General features: G+C 42.4%; 2 protein-coding genes across 9 annotated transcripts in view; one reads left to right on the plus strand and one right to left on the minus strand.

The window, feature by feature from the left end:
- Positions 1-21,377, minus strand: part of ENOX1 (ecto-NOX disulfide-thiol exchanger 1) — a 494,661-nt gene that overhangs the window by 19,798 nt on the left and 453,486 nt on the right. For all 8 annotated transcript variants that reach the window (XM_054014097.1, XM_054014088.1, XM_054014046.1 and 5 more), the window contains one exon: positions 18,963-19,019. In XM_054014097.1, coding sequence (XP_053870072.1) covers positions 18,963-19,019 — 57 coding nt within the window. The remainder of the gene's footprint in view (positions 1-18,962; positions 19,020-21,377) is intronic.
- LOC128829019 (60S ribosomal protein L32-like) lies at positions 2,912-3,349 on the plus strand. Its single transcript, XM_054014115.1, has one exon. The coding sequence runs from the start codon at positions 2,927-2,929 to the stop codon at positions 3,332-3,334; it is 408 nt and encodes a 135-aa protein (XP_053870090.1). The 5' UTR covers positions 2,912-2,926; the 3' UTR covers positions 3,335-3,349.

The raw sequence follows: 21,377 nt of genomic DNA on the forward strand, positions 1-21,377 counted from the left end.
GGGTACTCCCTTGTGGGTACCCTGAGAATCATAGAATTTCTCTGCAGCTCATGAGATTTCAGCAGGTTAGGTTTCTGTCCCCTGCCCACTCTGTGGATGTGACAAAAACTCTCCTTGCTCTCTGCAGCGTGATTTTGAAGAAGCTTGTGGAGTTTCCCAATTCTCCCATAGGTTTTTTTCCCCCACAGGAAAGCATGACATCGCCCTTGGCATTAAATTGCCAGACAGCATATCACGTATAGGACCAGACTATGGCCATCCCCTGCACTAGTGCAAAGGGGTGGGTGGGATATAAAGAACCTTTCCCTCCACCCCCACCCCGTGCCCTCTTCCCTTGGGCTTAGCAAATACAGAAGCCCATGCATTTCCAGTGGGAGGATTTTGCAGGATTTTGTGGGGCACGGAGAATATTATGTTTTGTGAAGCTGCCAGTAAAAGTTAAAAGCACGAGGAGTACAGTGGCACCTTAGAGACTAACAAATTTATTTGGGCATAAGCTTTCACGGGCTAAAACCCACTTCATCAGATGCATGGATTGGAAAATACAGTAGGAAGATATATATACACAGAGAACATGAAAAGATGGGGGTTGCCATACCAACACTAACGAGACAAATCAATTAAGGTGGGCTATTATCAGCAGGAGGAAAAAAAACTTTTGTAGTGGTAATCAGGATGGACCATTTCAAACAGTTGACAAGAATTTGTGTATCAATGGATGGGTCATTACACAAACTAAAAACTATTTCCCCATGCTAATTCCCCCCCTCCCCCACTGTTACTCACACCTTCTTGTCAACTGTCATGTTCTCTGTATATATATATCTTTTTACATGCATCTGATGAAGTGGGTTTTAGCCCACAAAAGCTTATGCTCAAATAAATGTGTTAGTCTCTAAGGTGCCACAAGTACTCCTGTTCTTTTTGTAGATACAGACTAACACGGCTACCTCTCTGAAACCAGTAAAAGTTACCACACTTTGAGTGAGGTCACAGCACGCTTTGACATTTGTACTGACTATACAAAGCCCGATTAACAGCTGTTTTGTGCAATTATGCCAGCAGTAGCAGGACAAGGGGAAGTAGAGAAAGACATTACTAGGTGTCTGGCAGTGTGGGGCACACAGGGAGCAACTGCAGAGTGCTGGCCATGCATAAGCAGTTTGCTACCCTTTCTTATCAGCCCCAGGCTTTCTCTGAAGAAAGATGAGGAGGAGGGAAAAAGCTGTGTATCTGAAACAAAAGGAAGAGGCACGCAGGTTATCCAGAGCAGGGTGGAGGCATGTGAAGAAAAGGCAATTTATATTTTTGAAGGAGAAAAAAAACATTCAGAGCCAAATTCTGCTGTCCTCAGTTGAGCAAAACTGTTACCGATGCCAATAGAAGTTTTGCTTGGTTAAGGACTGCAGAATTCAGCCTCAGATTTTAAACAAATGGGCTAAATTCTGCTCATTTGTACCCATGTAGTCCTAGTCATCTCATTGTAAAAATGAACAGAATTTGGCCTACAGTAGGAAGATCACCTATTTTCTACAGTATATTTCTTCTTATGTGGGGAAGAGACCTCAATATTAATGCAAAATAGATTAATACAATTATAACTTCATTTCAAACTTGTTTTCACCTTTCCTAAATATTAAGATATAGCAACAAGAATGTTATAGCTAGGTTGCTTGGAAATACAACAATACATATATTTAGCTATTTATGTTACAAAGTTTTAGAGCTAATCAAAGAAATTCCAGAAAGTTTCTGCTTTTATCGCTCAAGGACAAGCAAACATTACAAAGATAGACCATTCATGTTTTAAGTAGAGAATAAGAAGGAATGTAGGGTGTGTTATCAGAGCCATAAATATACTTGTAAAGTGAGCCTACACCAGCTCCTTCTTTTCTTTTCAAAGGAAAACCTGAGTTTAAACCTACACAAAGAATTCCAGAAATATCCTTATTGAAACTGATTTATTTTGTAAACACCCTAAAGTCTTTTTTCTTTGAACTTGGGGAACATTTATGGTGGGGAATGTTTTGCAGAAGATACTGGTTACTTCCAACTCACGTTTCTACTTAAAGATGAAAACCTTTGTTGTTTCTCAAATATTTAAGATGGCATAAGCTTTCAAAATGTATATTTGCAAATATTTTATATCTAAAATATAAACCTTCATATAATAACTGTCCAATAGCATTGTTGTATGAATAATAAGATGTCATATGTATAAATATAGCAAGCTCATTTGATGCTAAACTAGTTACTAATGTAAGAGGCTATTTAAGTGCAAAATATTTATATTAATGTGGAATTAATTAGTTACTGGAAGTGCACAAGCAAACCCTCACCAACTCAGGAAGACAAGAAAATCGGTGTTCCAAAAATTGTTCTGCAGAGTCAACAACTAGTAAATATTTAAACTAAAATCTTTGTAAGAGTTATTTAATTTAAAAAGTCTCTTTTGAGAGGTAAAAACTTGTGTATAAAGGACAGGAATGTTTGGACAGTTTGAAAACAATTTCATTTCCTCTCAAATGCTAATAAAATCAAGTCTCAAAAATGGACTGAATAAAAAGAAAGAATTAAAACTAACTTTAAACGTTATCTGGATCTTTCTTGCTGGGAAAAGAACAAAGGCAATTAAAGAAATGTTGCATATTCATTAAACGGACTGCATATTCAAGAGCTGAAAGTGTCAGCTAAGCCAACCCTGAAGGCATGATGACAATGAAAGTGACAACAACCAACTTGAATCTAAACAAGCCTGAGAGAGGTGTGTTTTCTCAGCGGCGCTGCCTCTCAGAGTGGCCACCATTAGGAATTGTGTCTGAGGTTCACCTCTAGTCAACTAAGATCACACTGGAAATCCCAATTTAAAGTGGTTGCATAAGCCACCGTGTTGGCCAGTGGAAGTGGGAGCCTTGCTGTAGACACTATGTCTGCCCTCAGACCCGTGCTGAAACCTAAGATCGTCAAGAAGAGAACCAAGAAGTTCATTCGCCATCAGTCAGATCGCTATGTCAAGATTAAGTGCAACTGGCGTAAACCAAGAGGTATCGATAACAGAGCTCGCAGGAGGTTCAAGGGCCAAATCTTGATGCCCAACATTGGTTATGGTAGCAATAGAAAGACGAAACACATGCTGCCCAGAGGATTCAAAAAGTTTCTGGTCCACAATGTCAAAGAACTTGAGGTGCTGATGATGAGTAACAAGTCTTATTGTGCAGAGATTGCTCACAACGTTTCCTCCAAGAACCACAAGGTAATTGTGGAACAAGCAGCTCAGCTTGCTATCAAGATCACCAATCCAAATGCCAGACTGCGCAGTGAGGAAAATGAATAAATGGGCTCCTCCTTTGTGTAACGGTACTTAATAAAATACAAAAATCCACACACAAAATGTCATGAAAATAGTAAAGAGAAGAGTATAAAAGACTCTAAAGTGAGAACCCTACACACCACCCTGCTGCTACTCTGCCTAGACAGCAAGCACTCCATGACTCATCCATCCAGCTCTACAAGCAAGCTGCCACAGACAGAGAAGACTTGGGAAGAAACCAACCGAAGGAAAACCTCCCCAAGACCTCAACATGGATTGATGAAAGAAAGTTAAGACTGCTAATGGATTAGATTTAAAACTCTTGTAATGATTTCAGTGGGCTATGCAAATTCTGTTGTAACTTAAATTTCTATAATTTTCTCCTGTTTTATCACCAAGTGGTTAGACCATATATTCCTGAAGCAGAGATAGGGGCTAGACATTGGTAAACAGCAAAATAGTGGGATGTAACTGGATTTAAGATTCTTAATATTTGTAATTGGCCTGGCTTAGTACAGCTCCTTAAGTGGCTTATTCAAAGTAATTAATTTAAAAATCTTCTTTGATTTTCATAGTTAAGATTGCTTACTTTGTCCAGCTATAAACTGTTGAGGTTATTATTAATAACTAGACAGATTTCATTTGCCCTTAAACAAATTATTTTGCCCATATGAAAACAGTTTTAAACATCTAATAAGATACTAAAACTGAATTCACAGGAATTGTGGACAACAATATATTTTGGTCTTACTTACGAAGGGAAAAGAGCCCCTCAGATGCGGTCCACTCTCAAAGGTGTAATTTCTGTTAAACACTCTCCACAGAGAGACATACACAAGAGTTTGTAACAGAAGTAACCAATTTATTATTTGTGTTTTGTCTAATGTTTTCTTTTCCTGTCTTTAATAATAAAATAGCTATGGTTAATAATTGTGCTTATTTTGCTTGATCATGGATGTCCCCTAAAGTATGGAAAAAAGCCCTTGTGACTAAATAATGGGAGACATATCCCTGAGCTGGCAGTAAGAGAATAGAGCTGGCCTACCATTTCTTGTTTCTCTAAACTAACCATTTTTAGAATAAAATTACTTGGGATCCAACAGTTTTAAAACTACCCCTTTCTACACTACACTTACATATAGTTTTTTGTTTTGTTTTTTTAACCCTTGTACAATTGCTTTTGGCTTCCCCAATCTTTAAGTGCTGCAACTCAGTTTTCATTTCTTTCTACAATTGCTGACAATTGGTAATATATGTCTCCATAGCCACACACAGTAATAATTTAATATTGGTGTGCAGCCCCTATTGCATCTAATTCAATGTCCACTGAAGTCATCATAGAATCATAGAATATCAGGGTTGGAAGGGACCTCAGGAGGTCATCTAGTCTGACCCCCTGCTCAAAGCAGGGCCAATCCCCAGGGGTGAAAGTAAGCCAGTATGGTCCAGTACGGCATACTGGCAAGAGCCAGTACGCCATGCTGGACCGGACCGGCTTCCCCAGGCTGGCAATTTAAAGAACCCGGGGCTCCCTGCAGAGTACGGAGCCCTGGGCCATTTAAATTGCCTCCTGAGCCCCACTGCCGGAGTCCTAGGGTAGCAGTGGCAGGGCTCTGGTGGTGATTTAAAGGGCCCAGGGCTCCGTCCACTGCAGGGAGCCCCGGGCCCTTTAAATCACCTCTGAGCCCTGGGGCTCCCAGCCGCCTCTGCAGCTGGTAGCTCTGGGGGTGATTTAAAGGGCCCAGGTATTTAAAGCCCCCATCTCTTCCAGTTGAGGCCATGCCTCCTGTGCAGGATTCCGGCATACCAGTAAATCCTTTAAGTTACTTTTACCCCTGCCAATTCCCAACTAAATCATCCCAGCCAGGGCTTTGTCATCCCAGCCGACTTTGAGAAGCACTGCTCTAGGGGGAACTAATCAGAGCTTAAGTGATCAGAGTGCTGGGACAGCTGTTGATTCTGTGACAGAGTGCTGAGAGCTATTTGGAAGCAGCAGAAAAAAATGTCCTGACCATTATAGCTTTGTGCTGTGCGCTGCTCAATATTTGTGAGACCAAAGGGGAAAGCCTCAATGATTGGTGGGAGGCTGAGGTACTGATGCTTGCTTGGTGGTTTGAGCAGCCAGCACGGCATCCCATAGAGGATGCTAATGCCAGGGAGAATATTGTCAGGGATGCCTATTGTTCATATTTTGAGTCTCATGGTTGAACATGTGTAGCTGTGCATTCAGCTGCTAATCCCTGGGGGGTGAGATAGACTGTGAACAGTCCAGTATTGATTATGGGTGGTGGAAGTGAGACATTGCCTACATACTTGTGAAGCCGTATGGATTATTTTAGCTTCATTTAAAGGATTTTGTGTGTTATATGCAGTGATGAGTCATAATGGACCAAAATGGATTTTAAAAGGTTTTTATTATGAAGGGACAAAAACAAGATAAAAAATAAAGTTTAATTGAACCGATGGATAAATAACAATAGCTTTTTATTTGAAAATACATTTACCAGAACAATCTACTTACTGACTAACAAAAAGCAAATCTTTAAACAAAGCAACAGTGCAAACCAAACTGAAAGCGCAACAGTGCAAAAAGTACAAAACTAACAAGACAGTGGTGGTGGTAGCTTAAAGTTACAGGCACATATAGGTCTTCCTTCTGCCTTTTCTTGCATGTGGGGGTTCTGGGGTTGAATACCACAGCTCAAAATTTGCAGGTGCATTGCAGGGGTCAAGTGCTGGGATTCCCAAAGCCAGTCTTCTTGGTGGGCAGATGATGGATCTGAGAGGAGAATGGTCTCTGGGATAAGTGAAGAATGGGTAAAGAGGGGAGGAATCATTGATGGTCCCAGTAGCCACTATTGTCTAGGGGCTGAAGGATGTGGCTAAATCCTGGGTTACAGGACTGAAGGGACCGCTGGCCTGGCAGTAGCATGTTTTGGAGGAGAGGATTCTGGATCCAGATAGCACCCATAAGTTGCCTTGCATCTCCCTGTCTTTTTCCATGCTGTCCTTGGCCATGAGGATGCTGTCCTTGGCCTCTGTAACACTGTCCTTGGCCACTGCCATGATCTCTTGGGAGAGCTTAATTTCCTTCTCTGTCTGGGTCGCCGTGTACCACTTGCACTTCTCAGCCAGTGCGGTCTTCCCCTGGGACTCTATCATAAGCTCTACAAACCTCTTGAACAGAGTCTTCCTTTCCCATCTCCTCAGGTTGGCTTGCCTACCAGCAGTAGATAAAGGCATGGTCCTTGATGGTTTGCTTGTTGTAGGTGCCTTGGAAGTATGGGGGAAAAAGTCACTTGTTGTTCACATTTCATACAGGGCATGATAGCATTTTTTAGTATGCATACATGACTTTACCTCCCTTAGGATCTTCCCAGCCTTGGGGGAACCTCAGAGACGGTAAGCAGTGGGCATGTGAGGAGGTGCTGGGTGCACTGGGATGTCTGTCTGCTGTATATGCTATTTGCCGCTGTGTGGGTTAGGAGGTGGGGTGGGTCGAATTATGCTCTCATTTTGGTTTGCAGTTTTATTTGTGCATTTAAGGGGCTCCTCTGGTGTCAGAAGGGTTATGAGAGGTTATGGGGGGAGCCAAGCCAGATAGTAACCCCCTCTACATGCCCTTTAGGTCGTCCTTAGTCTTGATGACATTACACTAAGGTGGGTGACTAGGAGACAGAGAAGGCCTTATTCAAAAAGCAAAGGGCAGACCAGTGACATACACAGAAATTATGCACCAGGATGGTTCCCCCCAGAAGTGTTGCAGGAGCGGAAGGGGCTTGCAAATTATACCAGAGGCATGGGCTTGTCGCTATGCCTTATAATGTGCATCCCAAAACTCGAGCAAGGACTCAGTTTTAAGTTTTGCTTTACCTCCCCTACAGACATGGAGAAAGTGCAGAGAAAAATAGATAGGGCCCTGCAATGATTGTCAGCTGCAATGCGTTTTACAGGGCAGTTACACCTCAGCAGGGAACAGGACTGTTTGCACCTTTGTACTTTTACTGGGCACGCATGAACACTGACCATACTTCCTTTTTGTACAAATGATTTTGTACAAATGATTTTTTTCATTATCCAAATGTGCTGTGGCAGGGGAGGTGGCGGAGAGGCTGTGCCACACTGCCAGCTGCCATTTTGGTCTGATGAACAGAGTTGCAGGGGGAAACAGTCACTGGGCAGGACAGATGAGGGAAGAGGAAAGGAAAGTAGGCAGATGGGCCACAGTGCTGAAAACTGTTGAAAGTCATGGCTTTAGCATGAGATAGAGGCCAATTTACTCCTGGGGGATGCAGAATTTGTGCAGAATTTTATTTTTTCCCTGCAGAATTGGTGCTGCAGAGCTGCTGGACCCAGCAGAGCCCAGCTCCCCAGCTCACAGTGTGCCTGCATGGGAGATGCAGGTGGGCTGTGGTTCCGGCACGCCCTGAATGAAGGAGGCAGCCTGTGGGCTGTGGTCCCAAACTGAAAGGTGCGCCCTGCCTGGTGGGGTGGAGGCCCTGCAGCTCTGAATGCTCTGGCTGCCGGGCCTGATCCTCATCCTCCCAAGGATGGGAGAGGGCCCAGGAGACCTGGCTGCACCGGCTCTCACAAAGGGTGAGGAAGTGAGGGGCCTCACCACATCCCCAAAGTGGGACAGTAATGAAGCTGAGCGTAGCGGAGCCTGTGTCTGAGCTCGGAGGCGGAGGGAAATGGGGGCATTTGGGCTGGGGGGCACCCCACGACTGGGCTCTGGGGGAGCGAGTGCAGGTGTCTGGCCAGGGGGACCCTGCGCAGCCCTCTCCTGTGCCCCCAAATACTCCCCTCCCAGTACACACACACACCCCTCCAGCACCCCCCAAATATCCCCTCCCAGTATACACCCATCTCTCCAGCACCCCAAAATACCCTCTCCAACATCCTCCAAATACTCCCTCTCAGTACATACACCTATTCCTCTAGCACCCCAAAATATCATCACTGGCACCCCCCAAATACTGCCTCTGAGTACACATACCCACCCCTTCAACTGTGCCCGCCCAGCCCAGTTCTCCCTCCCTCCCTTCCCCTGACAGTACCCTCTATTTGGGCAACTTGAAAAATTGTAACCCTACGGGGCAGGGCAAAAAACCAAGAACCCACTAAAAGACTGGAGAGGCAGAGTTTTCCCCCACGATGTGCCCAGCTGGCACGTGTGACACTCCCAGACTGAGGCGGCTGACAAAGCATAACAGAGAAACAGGAGGTAGGTTGTCGTAGGGGTTTCTTTATCTTTCTACTCTTGGGGGAATCTTTTTTGTTGTCTGCATTGTTACAGACATAGTTGCTGACAGGTATTTTGAAATAAATTACCAAAATAATTGAAACTGGCATGATTATATTGTGTTATTTTGACAAATAAAATATGTAGAATTTTGCAGAATTTTAAAATACTGTGTGCAGAATTTTTAATTTTTTGGCGCAGAATTCCTCCAGGAGTATGAATTGCCCAGGCAAAGCAGCCACCGTTTTGGAAACATGTACAGGGGGGCCGAACGGGCAGCGTGAGTTTACAGAGGGAGGAGAGGGCTGGAGTCTCAGTAGAGCTCCTAGCTCTCATCTGTCTAAATTGGCTGTGGCCATGGGGCACCCAGAGCAGAAGGCAGAACGGCTGTATAGCACAATAATGCTAAATAATAAATTGAAATGATAGGTACTTACATGACGAAGTTCCCTCCAGGGGTTCTGCCTTTTCAGTCCTGGCCTGGGTTTCTGGCTAGGACTTGAGATTGGTTGATGCCTGGCAGGAATTGGGGTGCAGCAGGGCGTGATTGCTGCTGGCTTTCCAGCTGGCTGATGTCAGGGTCTTGGGTCTCCAGAAGGTCCTGGCTCTCAGAGGAAAGCTCCTCTCCAGCATCCTCCTGCTCAACCTTGGTGGGCCTTGCGGGTCAGTCTCAGTGTGGGGGAGAGTGCGGCCAGCAGGCGCCACATGGTTGGCAGGGTCGTGCTATATAATAATGTAGGATTCTGTCCAGTTCACCATAAAATGGACAGGTCACATATCCCCTGCCAGATTGTCTCCTTTTGTCCCTCATTTCAATATACTTACTCCTGAGTTGCTTGCTCTTTATCCAGCACTAGTCAGCATCCCTGTCATGACCCCTCTTGGACGTGTGCTTGGGAACATCCACAAACATCTGGTGAGTGGCCACAAGAGCTTCCTGCACCGACACGGCAAGGAGATCCAGAGTCTCAGCATGCCTCCAAGCAGCTGCATGAAGCGTGCTGTCGGGTTTCTGGACTGCTGTCATGGTTGTATTGCAAGAATGCTGAAACACTTAGATCCAGGAGCAAATGGGCAAATTCTGTCTCTGCACCAGTTTTTAAAGGGAGGAGGAGATGTCCTGAGAACTTGACACCAGAGCAAGGACCGGTCAGTAATGATTGATTTGCTAAGCACTGTGGGATAGCTGTTGGAAGCATGCAAAAACAAACAAACAAACAAAAAAAGTGCTGTGCAGCAATTGAATCCACACAAACAGCAGACTCCACTAATTCAATGCACAGCAAACCTGATGCACTTGGCAACCAGACACCAGAGTTCATGGCAAATGTGGAGCTAGTGGCAGTCATGGACTGTGTTGTGTGTATGCAACCATTTTCAAACTTAACTTGGTTTAACTTGGTTTGATCTGCTTTAAAACCCCTGTGTAGACAAGCCCAAAGACTTGACCTGAACATAACGATCACTTTGAGGATACCTGGCTTTTGAACTACTGGCCACACTCTTGTAGGGTTGCCAATTTTGGTTGGATGTATTCCTGGAGGTTTCATCACATGACATAATCTTGAATTAAAAATTAAAACTTTAATTCCTGGAGACTCCAGGACAATCCTGGAGTGTTGGCAACCATACGCTCTTGCCATATATTTGGAGCAGGAAAGTCTCTCTCTGCCTAGCATGTCAGCTCCGCATGCATCTGGAAACAGTGTGGTTTCCTCCTTGTGAGTTGGATTTAGCTATGGGGAGGTTTGCACCTCAGACAGCTTGGGCTAACAGAATATGTTGTATATCAAGGGTATCTGAAGAAATGAGGCAAGACCACACTGTCTAAAAATTAACCTGACTTACATGCAACTACACCCTTAACAGGCTGATAACAGGCTGCACCACCCACCACTAGAACAGAAAGACTTTCTTTCAATCCTACTCCCACAGCGTCTCTCTTGATCCACATCCCCCTGCAATCCAGCTAATGGGGTAGGGCTAGCTCATTACAACATGTTATGCTATTGGTCAGTTCCATAAGAGGCTTTACTAGTAAGTGATTTAAGAATATTATCATTTGAAAATGTATGAAAATAAATTAGTGTCCTTTTTCGCTCAAATCAAACGTGACCTTTGGGGTTAACCTATCTTTGGTGCCTTGTTCCAACCTAGCACTGAGTTCTTCTGCTACCGAACACAATTATTACCCTAATATTGAAAATAATACCATGCGAGTATGGTTAAGAAGTGTGTTGGCATTAACAAATAAGCAGTTGACAACTCTGAAAAATTAACTGGCATTTAAAATACATCATCAACAAAGAAGAAGAAAAATTAGAACAACAAATAAAAGATCTTGCAAATGAGACACTATAAAATGCATGTCTATGCATCTAAGATTAGTCTGTTTGCTTTATCCCGCATAATAGAAATATTTTTAGGAATGGAGATTAATTGCATTATAGTGCTTTTGACATACCATTTTTCCAGTCCACTTGCCAGAGGGACACTTTTTTATGTTTTGGTATAAAAACATTTACTATTATAACTTTCACCTGGCAAGTTTGGGCAACTAGTAATAATGTCAAAATAGCTGTCTGATCTCAGCTCCCTTTTTATATGGCTCTCATTACCATAGTATTTGAACACAAATATTTTATGTGACTATACACTATGCAATGCGTATGTGATGACTAATGTTAAAGTCACTTTGATATTTACTTTTAAAAATACATGCGTGGTCAGGTGCGTCATTTCCTTATATTCTGAAAGTATTAAGCAGGGTGCAGATTCTTGGTGACTCATGGGAATATTATTTTTCATGCAGTCTGATGGTGGCTGAAGATCATTCGATATGGGAAAAGATCATTGTTCTACATGTCTGTACAGTGCCTCGCACACGTTTGACATTATGAAATAAAAGCAATATTCATCACATTTTTCAAACAAAGGATTAGACCTACATGGTGATAAAATTGCAGATTTTCTTGCACATTGTGCTGCTGGAACAGCACAAACTGCATGTGGAAATTAAACTTTGCAAGCCGAATGAATACTTGTAGCTCATCGCAGACACACTATATCCTATGCAAACCAGGGGGTGGATCCTGCAAGGTATTGACTAGCCTCGACTCCCACTGAAATCAACGTGGATTAAAGATGTTCAGCACCCCATAGCACTCATGTGCAGAATCTGGACATAATAACATGCTCTCAAAATGTTTCTCCAACATAAGAACAGAAAGCATTAAAAAAAATTGAAAGAAATTGAAATGAGGAAAAAAAAAAGTAATTCTACCCTAGAAATAGGTTCTGTGGGTTTGTGAGATGGTCTGTTAGGCATCCTGGAAGAAATAACAAGAAGGAATCATAAAAACCCCTTATCCATTCTGAGAGGGTGAGTGGATTTCGAGAGATACTCTTAGCCAGCTGTTGGGACTTGAAAACCCTGTGGCTAAGGGCAACCTCCCCATTTATAGGGGCCAAATATAGGCACTTAGCATTTATGAGAGATGCTATTAGTGTGTTTTCCACAAGATATCAGCCATTTTTCCTCCTCCTATACAGGACCTTGACTAGAACGATGAACAAAATCAGTGCCTCCTATGAGCAATCAACACAGGTTCCCTCCACCACCCCAAATATTCTTCACTGCCTGTTTCATTAAGATTGTCAGAAGAGAGGAGAAAGAAGTAGCCTGATTCTCTCTATAGGGCTGAGGGACCTAGTAAACACTCCCACAGCCAGCACTATTAGGCTTACAACAGAAGCAGAGATACTAGATAATCCTTCGTGCAGTTGCTAGGGAGCCCATGTAATGTAAAAGACAAACAGCGGAGTGACAGCGATGAGCCAGATTGCACTGCCAACCCTATGCAAAATGCAGGGTATCCACACAGGTGCATATATATATATATATATATAATTAAAAGCGGCTCCATTTCACTGATGGGAGAAATGATTCCTGTATGTGTGCTTATATATTTTGTACAGCACTGTAGGAAGAAAGGCCGAACAGAACTGTCAGCTATTATTAAAATGTCAGGTGTTATTGCTAGTTCTGGGCATTGCGTAAATATATCCCCACAGAGCTCACGAAATCCAAAGTCAGAAACTTCTGTGCTTTGCTGAGAGTGGGTGGCTGAATGGGTTTTAACATTGTGTTTCAGAGCATTCTCTGCTCTCTTGCTGAGGTTAAATGAACCTACTCAGTCAAAAGCTAAGCCAGTATGCCAGTGTGGCACTTCCAATTAGGAACAAGGGAAGTGGTATGATTTGTTGTTCCATGTTAATGAAGGGGTTATCACTAAAGCCTGGGGCCATTTCAGATTCACTGTTAGACTATGCCTCAGCCTACACTGTTACAGCACTTTCCTGAAGGCTGGATCTCTGCAGAGGCACTGCAGCTCAAACCATAGAGACTGTGATTCTGTAAGAACACAGGTCTAAAACACTGCACCATAATGAACTACCGAATGTGTATGTATCACTCTCCTCTAACGTACAGACTCACAAGCAGGAGGGTGGAGTTGTGAACAGTGAGGGTACTCGATTTTCCAGAATCTGGACATTTCTAGAAGGTGAACAGGGTATCTGAAACATGGCTCTGTACAAAGCCAGAGCTCATGTAATTTTTCAATCTTCACAGTGCCGAATTCACTGGGTGGTTGTTTCTCGTTCTAACTAGTGTAAATATGAAAGCTGCTGATTAATACTGCAAACGGATGATCAATCATCACTTTTCAGAGTGGTAACAGTGTTAGTCTGTATCAGCAAAAAAAACGAGGAGTACTTATGGCACGTTAGAGACTAACAAATTTATTTGGGCATAAGCTTTTGTGGGCTAAAACCCACTTCATCAGATGCATGGAGTGGAAAATACAGTAGATAGGTATAAATACACAATACATGAAAAGATGGGAGTTGCCTTACCAAGTTCCACCTTAATTGAATTGTCTCATTAGCACTGACGCCCCACTTGGTAAGGCAACTCCCATCTTTTCATGTACTGTGTATTTATATCTGCCTACCGTATTTTCCACTCCATGCATCTGATGAAGTGGGTTTTAGCCCACAAAAGCTTGTGCCCAAATACATTTGTTAGTCTCTAACGTGCCACAAGTAATTATCACTTTATGACTTTATCTGACTCCACATCCCTAAAGTTGAAGGAAATGGTAGGAAACAAGTGATTCAATGGCCTGCAGCAAAGAAAACATATTCTTCTTCTACAGTAAAATGTATACATTGTCAAGAGTTAAGTCAAAAGATAGCATTTGTGCCCATCTCAAACGGGCAGAAAAATCAGTTTCTTTGGATTCTTCTACATCAAATGTGTCACTGAAAGTAACTTTGTCTATTGAAATGGAAGAGCAGAATACTGAGTCTGATGATCCTGCAAAGAAACTATTTTGATGCCATCATGATCCTAGAAATATAGCTGTTATAATATGTACTTGTTAAGATCTTCCAGCTGATCTTGAAGATCAGCTTCACTTAGGAACTGTCTCTATCTTTGCCATCCCCCAAATAGTAAGGATCATCCGGTGATTACCCTCATAAAAACATCTTAAAGGCGAAGACTTGAACTTGATAAGAGATAACATTACCTTCAGTGTAGCACTAAATGAGCAATTTAGTGAAATGGTTGAAATGCTTCACCCTGGTATATTCCTCTGGACAGATTTACACTCAAAGGTTCACTACTTATGCTGCAAGTGCAGAAATAGAGGGAGAAAAATAAAGAAAGAACTAAAGGAATCAATATTAATAGATGAAGGTTCATCAAAAATGAAAACTCCCCCAATAATGGCTACAAGCATCCAAAGGGAAAAATACATCCCTACTTAATTCCATTGATTCTCTGTCTGAAGCGAAAACCACAGACTACTGTGTCCAAGTTTCTGAAGATGCTAACCAAAGGCGCAGAGAAAGCAGAATAAGATAGGCTTTGCTATTTGTTCAGGCAATGAAAATAGAAAAAGAGGATAGAAATTTTCAGGCGTAATCACTCTAACCTTCTGAGATGTCTGTGTTTAGCACACTATTTAAACTTTGTTTAGAAAGCAGTAACACTTAACAGAGTCCTTAGGTGAAATCCTTGCCCAACTGAGGTCAATGGAAGCGTACAGGATTATAGAACAGTAGGCCAAAACCAAGCGAACCAAAACCACCCAAAGTGCCCTTTTACAAGGCCTCCAAACCAACCTTGGCCAGCAGAGTTTCCAGTTTTCTTATTGCTCTAGGAGGCAGGCTTTCTCCATTTCCCATAGGTCTCAAGTCAGGGGGGAGCAGCTTAACCAATTTCAAGTGCCTTGAATCAGAACAACCAAACTTATAACCAGAAAACAAAGCCTCTACGAAGCAGATCAGGCTAATGCCTGAGGATCCTGCAACCCATAGCTGCAAGTGTGGCTTCTGGTCCTTCTCTCTCGGTCAGCTTCTTTTTCCTGCTTATATAGCCCAGCCGCAGGGTGGGGCAGGCACTCCTTGACTGAGCTCAGGTTGCTTACCTGTAAGTGCTAGACTGTCCCTTAAAGGGGCATTACACCCCACCACAGGGAGTTTTGCCATTGATTTCAATGGGGCTGGGATTTCATCCCTTAAGTACATTGTGGACATTCGCAAATTCTTTAACTATCGTCAGTCTCACAGTGGTTGTCTGAAATAGGATTGATGCCCCAGCTTCCCGATGTCATTTAATGAACTGTCCCAAGAAGACTGTGTCATTGCATAGACATCTGGTACCCTAAGTATGCTGAGTTTTGCAGTGCACAGAAGGATGATGTCGATCAAAACACTGCACACGTTTTACACAGCAAGAGACTCTACAGCAAGCCAGAAACAATTGAGGAATAAATACTGTACATTGATGTTTCGAATCACACAGCATGTGTTTTGTGGTTTCTCTTCATAAAATTTAGTAACCCCTCCACTCCACTTCAGAAAGAAGAAGTGCTTTTTTCAAGATGGGACTAGTCCAGTTATGGGAGACCAGGAACATGTTGGACAAATCTGAAATTATAGTTGTACATTGACTTAGGGTTTTCTCTTCAATGAAGAGGATGATCTGAATTATATATCACTGTGTCCATCGATGATGGGGAAATTAACAAATTGCTCTATGCATTGAGCAGCATTAAGAACAATGGAGAATCACACCTAAGCCCCCCAAAATGAGTTTTATGTCAGAACATTTCTGTCAGCCCAGATTATGGGAGTGCTGAGGTTACTATTAAACTCAGGCCTCCCTTAGGGCCCGGGTTTTTGCTCCAGGCACAACATGCACCTTATGTCAGAGCTTTCCTGCTACAGAATGCACCACAAGCAAGAATGACACATTCAATGGATTAAAAACCACTTCAAATCATGTGAAATGTGACCAGATGTAACAAATATTACCACATGTACCTGACAAGCCATTCGTGAAATGGCCTCATGACTGTCTGCAGAGTCCTGCACATGAATTATTCTTGCACTGCCCTGGAATAATTGATGCAGCTGATGTGCACAAAAATCTGTTCTTTCTTTTTAGCTTTGCTTGTGTGTTGCAGTAGCAGTGGGTCTAACATTACCCTTGCCCCAGCCTTTTAAATAACTGTGTGGAATACCCCTGCCAAAAACAAGACACCCCTCTCCCCAAAATCTTCCAATTTTGTGCCTGTCAGGAATTGGACACATTTAATCAGCGGTGTGTTTCCATTTCACAACTAGTAGTATATTCCGACCACCAATAAATGTGCAGCCCATCCCAGAATACGGCCATGTATATGCAATACATGTTGTCTATACTCTTTGGCTACCAAAAATGTTCTAATTTTTTATTTCAAGAAACAATAAGATAATGTAAAATACCTATGATACCAGGGCCAATACCACTAGTGGAAAAGGTTCCTTAGGACACAGGAAAATTATTTTTAAAAACAGTAATAGCAATACAGAGAGCACATTCTTGGAGTACACCACTCCAATATACACACAGCAATCTTCATAAAATTTGCCACTGTCCTTTTACAAAATCCAGTTTTTACTACTACAGTACAATGTACAAGTAGCCCAAAATGTGTTGTAGGGTGAAAGGTCATATATACTATTTCGAACACAGATAGACATTTTCATGTTTCCTTGCCAATACCTTCCAATCTGGTCCTGAATGTCAGGGTATTTCATTTGCTAAATTCAACTTGTCAACTGTATCAAATATGTACTAATCCTATTATACGCATCACAGTCCACTAATAACCATGTAGGAGCTACTACATCTTTTCCTCTTTGATCAGTCCAGATTTAGATACTGGCCAAGGGCAAGAACCACGAACTCTATTGGTAATTAGCTTTGGATGCATTTTGCAAGGAGAAGCACATTAGTATTAAATATTCAGTGTAAACAACATTAATCATTTTTAGGGCTTCTGGTTTGGGGATTTTATTAATTTCATTGTTGAGGGTTTATTTTTAGCAATTTTTGAGTTCTACTTAGATGTCAAAAATGTTTTTTTGGGGGGACTTTCCTCTGTGTATATACTGCATTGAGTAATATATATTATATACATTAGTTGTAAATACAGTACTAAGTAATCTCTCTGTTTCAAATAGTAGTATGTTAAAGCGCACTAGGGAATGATTAGTGTGCATGAGCAGGATCTACCTAGACCAATTAATGTGCAACTCTTTAGTGTGCTTTAGAAATCACAGCCTCATAGTCCACATTACTGCTCCACGTAGACAAACTCTTAGGTACAAAAAACCATTTCCAGGGTTTTTCTGGTATTTACTGAACAAACATTGATGTAATTTTTATTTGTGTCAGGGCTGTTTTCTCGATGTTTATTGGTTAAAACCTAAAATTGGAAGTCTAATCATATTGTACCCTTTAAAGGGTTCTCTATTCCTGTCCATCAACCATGTCCATTTCTGCAGCAAATAAATTCTCACTCTTTCACTATTAGGTATCAAAATAAATTTCTCTATTGCCATTTATATTTGTGTTCCTGAATCTCTCTTATCCTAAGGTGGGACAATTTTCCAACCCAGGACTGAATTTGTGGATTGACAAGTGCAGTTGTCTAGTTTCCTTCTCCACCATTATCTTAGGAATGGCAGTGACTTCTTTCCTTGGGGGCTGGATCCTGGGACTGGCTCTGCACAGAGGAGGACCTTTGTGTTCATATAGATCCAACTTCAAGAGGTAGACCTTTGGGATGTAAATATTCACAATGCACCTCTTTACCCATCGATGCCCCATCACTGCCAGGTGCACATGGGCATCAAGCAGAGGGATAGAAGCAGAGCTGTCTGGAAAATGGAATTTCCCCTCTGAGGGGAATGCTGATATTTTGAAACATCCTTTCATCCCAAATCAGAACAAAAAGTCAAAATTTTAAAATTTACTTCAAAACAAAAATTCTGAAATGACCTTGTTAACTGGGTGGCTTGGGCCCTTTAAGAAGGAACAGGTCCAGCCCACCTGTGTCTCATTAGCAGCCTCTGGACAGGGCCAGATAGTGGGCAGCTGGTCCTGATAGAGAGCCAGAGGGTAACAGGAAATGGAGAGAGGAAGCTGTGGCAGAGATTGCAGAGAGCAAGAAGCTCCTGAAAGAGACTATCCTTGACCATGGGGAAGGGTTTGAGCCTGGAAGCCAGAGTCATAGGGCTGAAGACAGAGCAGACTCCAGGGAAACAGATCAAATCTCCAGGCAGGTAGTGCTGAGAATGGCCTGCTAAAGCCGGGAAGAGCTGCAGAGAACAGAATCCAATGGAAATGGGATGTAGAGAAGCCTGACAACAGAGTTTTGTTTTCAGTTTTATGTCAGTAAGTTAGACCCTGGGAGAAGGGATACTGTTGGACCAAATGTCTGTGTGGAGTTTATTAAGGAGCCCTGAAGAAGAGAAATTGAGGCACCGTGCTGGAGAGGAAGCCCAGGCCACAAGGGGGTGCATGGGAGGTGGTTTCCCTGGTAACAAACCTTATTTAAATGTTTCATTTTGACTTTATCAATTTGACTTTTGTTATATTATAATTAATATACAAGTCAAAACATTTTGACTATATTATACATGAGCTGACACAAAACATTTTGATAATTTCCTATAAAATTTAAATTAAATATATATGTTCCTGTAAAACATTTTGAGAAGGGAAGAGCACTGGGCACCAGGATACTAAGGCAAAATATTATTCTTACAAAAATTCCTATGGTACCGTTAACATCCATAGAGAGCAGGCTGAACCTTGGCTGTTAACATTTCATCCAAATAACCCCACAAAGTAAATTGTACGGAACTCAGTTTAACTACCTTGAAATGAAACTTGCTGGGATTTGAACTTGTCGCTGCAGGAAAAGTAGGCATTTAAAATCTCAGCCCTTAAACCAGTAAGCCATTCTATAACCTTTAATAATAAAACGTAAATAGAGCTGTACCTACATTTGCCTGAGATTCGTCATGGCCGTTGATCTCTGCTAACTCCTTGGCACTTTTTAACTGCAAAGTTTAAAGAAAGAAACAAAACAAAAAAGCAACAAAAACAAAACAAAAATAACAAAAAAACGCCACACAAAGAACATTACTTGAGTATTTCGCACAGTTATCTTTGATTTATTTGAAGTAGCATTTTATAAAGCTTCCAATGAGAAAAACAGATGGAGCATATAATTCTAATGAGTTTTTGCTCAAGCCATTTTGAAACCAACATATTTAAGGCTTGATAAGTTTAGGTAGGGGGGAGTAAGGAAAATAATAAGACTGGATTATTATTTAAAAAATAATAAGATTAGAAAACAGTTTCAAGTCATAAAAAGTGTACAAAATTGGCTCTCAAGAAGAATAAATGATTTCATTTCCCATTCTTGTTGCTATTAATTTAAGCTTTGCAGTGTTTGCAAGTTGCCACTAGCTAAACAGTGTTGGCTTATGATTACTTTTGAATGACATATTCTGAGCTGTTTAAAATGTCAGAGTGCTCCTGTATATTGCCTTCGCGAGGAAGTATACAGATAACTGACACGGCTCCTGAGTATGATGGAGGAGGAAGAGATGTGGAACTCATTTATTTAGCTATCGGGAGGAAGAACTGGGAAAACACTGCCAATTTCACTACAGGTGATCTGAAGCAAAACTTTTTTTTTCTTAAAGTAAATGAGATTTTTAATGGAAATTCAGGATTACTTCATGGGAGATTATAAAATAGTCACTATCAGAAGATTGAAGAAATTACCTAATGATATTTTGGGCCAAATTTTCAAAGATATCTGCACATCCAATCTACGGATGAACCCACACAGACAGGTATGTACCTCTGCAACCTTCACATGCTTGCATGAACTGGGGATTTAAGGTGAGCATGCAGAACAAAGTGCATTTGCACTTAGGTGTGTGTATTTCTTTAAAAAATGTAGGCCTTTATTCTAACCTATTCAAAATGAGAGTGGGAGTAAACAGCTCTTTCTGCTGTATGCCTGTTTTTACTAAGGAAGTGGCAGTTGTTATAAGAGATATCTTTTCTACCTAACACAAATGCTTTATTGTGTGAGAACAATCCTAAAATTGTGGTAAAAATGGACACCAGTATGTTTGATTCAGAACAGATGCTATTTATAGTTAGAGCAGTCCAATGCATTCCATATGAATGTGGCACCACTTCCATGAAACGACAAGCAACCAGAGCTGGCCTTAGGGAAAATGGCACCCTGGGTGAAATTGTATTTTGGGGCGCCTTGCTCCCGCTGCCTCCCCATCCATCCTTCACATTGCCCCTGGCCCCCGCTGCTTCCCTGGACTCCCCACCCAGCCACCCTGGCCTCTGCTGCCTCCGTGGACTCCCCAGCCATCCCCCCCATCACCCTGGCCCCTGCTGCCTAGCCCAGACTCCCTAGACCTCCCTCATTCCCCCACTCCCCATCGCCCTTGGCACCCTCTGCCTCCCCATCCATCCCCCCCACCGCCCCTGGTCCCCACTTACCTCCCCATCTATCCCCCCATTCCTCCTGGTCCCTGCTGCCTTCCTGGGCTCCCCACTCCCCATCACCCCCGGCCCAGGCTGCCTCCTTCCCCCCCATTGCCCTGAGCTCCCTTCTGCAGCCTCGGACCCCGGGCCCACCCTGCTTCTTGGCTCTTGACCACAGTGCTCCCCTAACCACAGCACACTGAGTGTTTTCCCACATCGCCCACCCATAAGGCTGGCCCTGCAAGCAACTCTAAAACCACAACACTGCACAAAAGGTCACTAGGAGGCGATGGTGTGAACAGTTGATTCCTTTCGGAGATGAAGAAAATCACTTCCACGAAGTCCCAAAGTTATGAAGTTTTATATTAAATTATATTCTGTGGTAACTCAAAAGTTAGTAATTTCAATCCTGATTCTGCACACTCTTAATGACACAAGTCATCCTTACTCGAGTAGTCTTGTTGAGTACCGCTGGACTCCCTCACACGAGTAAGAGGTCAGAAGAGCAGGCTCTTGTCTGAAAGGGAGCTCAGCATGTTGTTTAAGGTAACCAGCTGTTTGCTCAAAATAAAAAGGGCAGGGGAGGTTAGCTAATTTCATATGTTTACTTACCTTTACCCCCTCCATCTTCAGGTTCACCAAGAGCAGCCACCCTACAATCACTGGCTATTACCTGTGTGATGCACAGCATGTATTCTACTGATGATTTCAGATTCACCACTGAACTATACTCTCACTCTGCTAGAGACCGGAATCTGTCTCTAGGTAAATATGTATACTAGACTTTTCCCCAAAAAAACTTTCCACCCCATGACCACCACTGGTAAGTTTCATAGAGGGTAACTCTAGTGTAGCCACAGCATTGGCAGTTGTGGCCATTTTCACCTCTGTGTCAT

Source organism: Malaclemys terrapin, chromosome 1 (genome assembly GCF_027887155.1).
Source record: "Malaclemys terrapin pileata isolate rMalTer1 chromosome 1, rMalTer1.hap1, whole genome shotgun sequence".
In the NCBI taxonomy this organism is placed as follows: Eukaryota; Metazoa; Chordata; order Testudines; family Emydidae; genus Malaclemys; species Malaclemys terrapin.

Coding starts and splice junctions, on each gene's coding strand:
- LOC128829019 (XM_054014115.1), top strand. CDS start 2,927: ATGTCTGCCCTCAGACCCGTGCTGAAACCTAAGATCGTCAAGAAGAGA.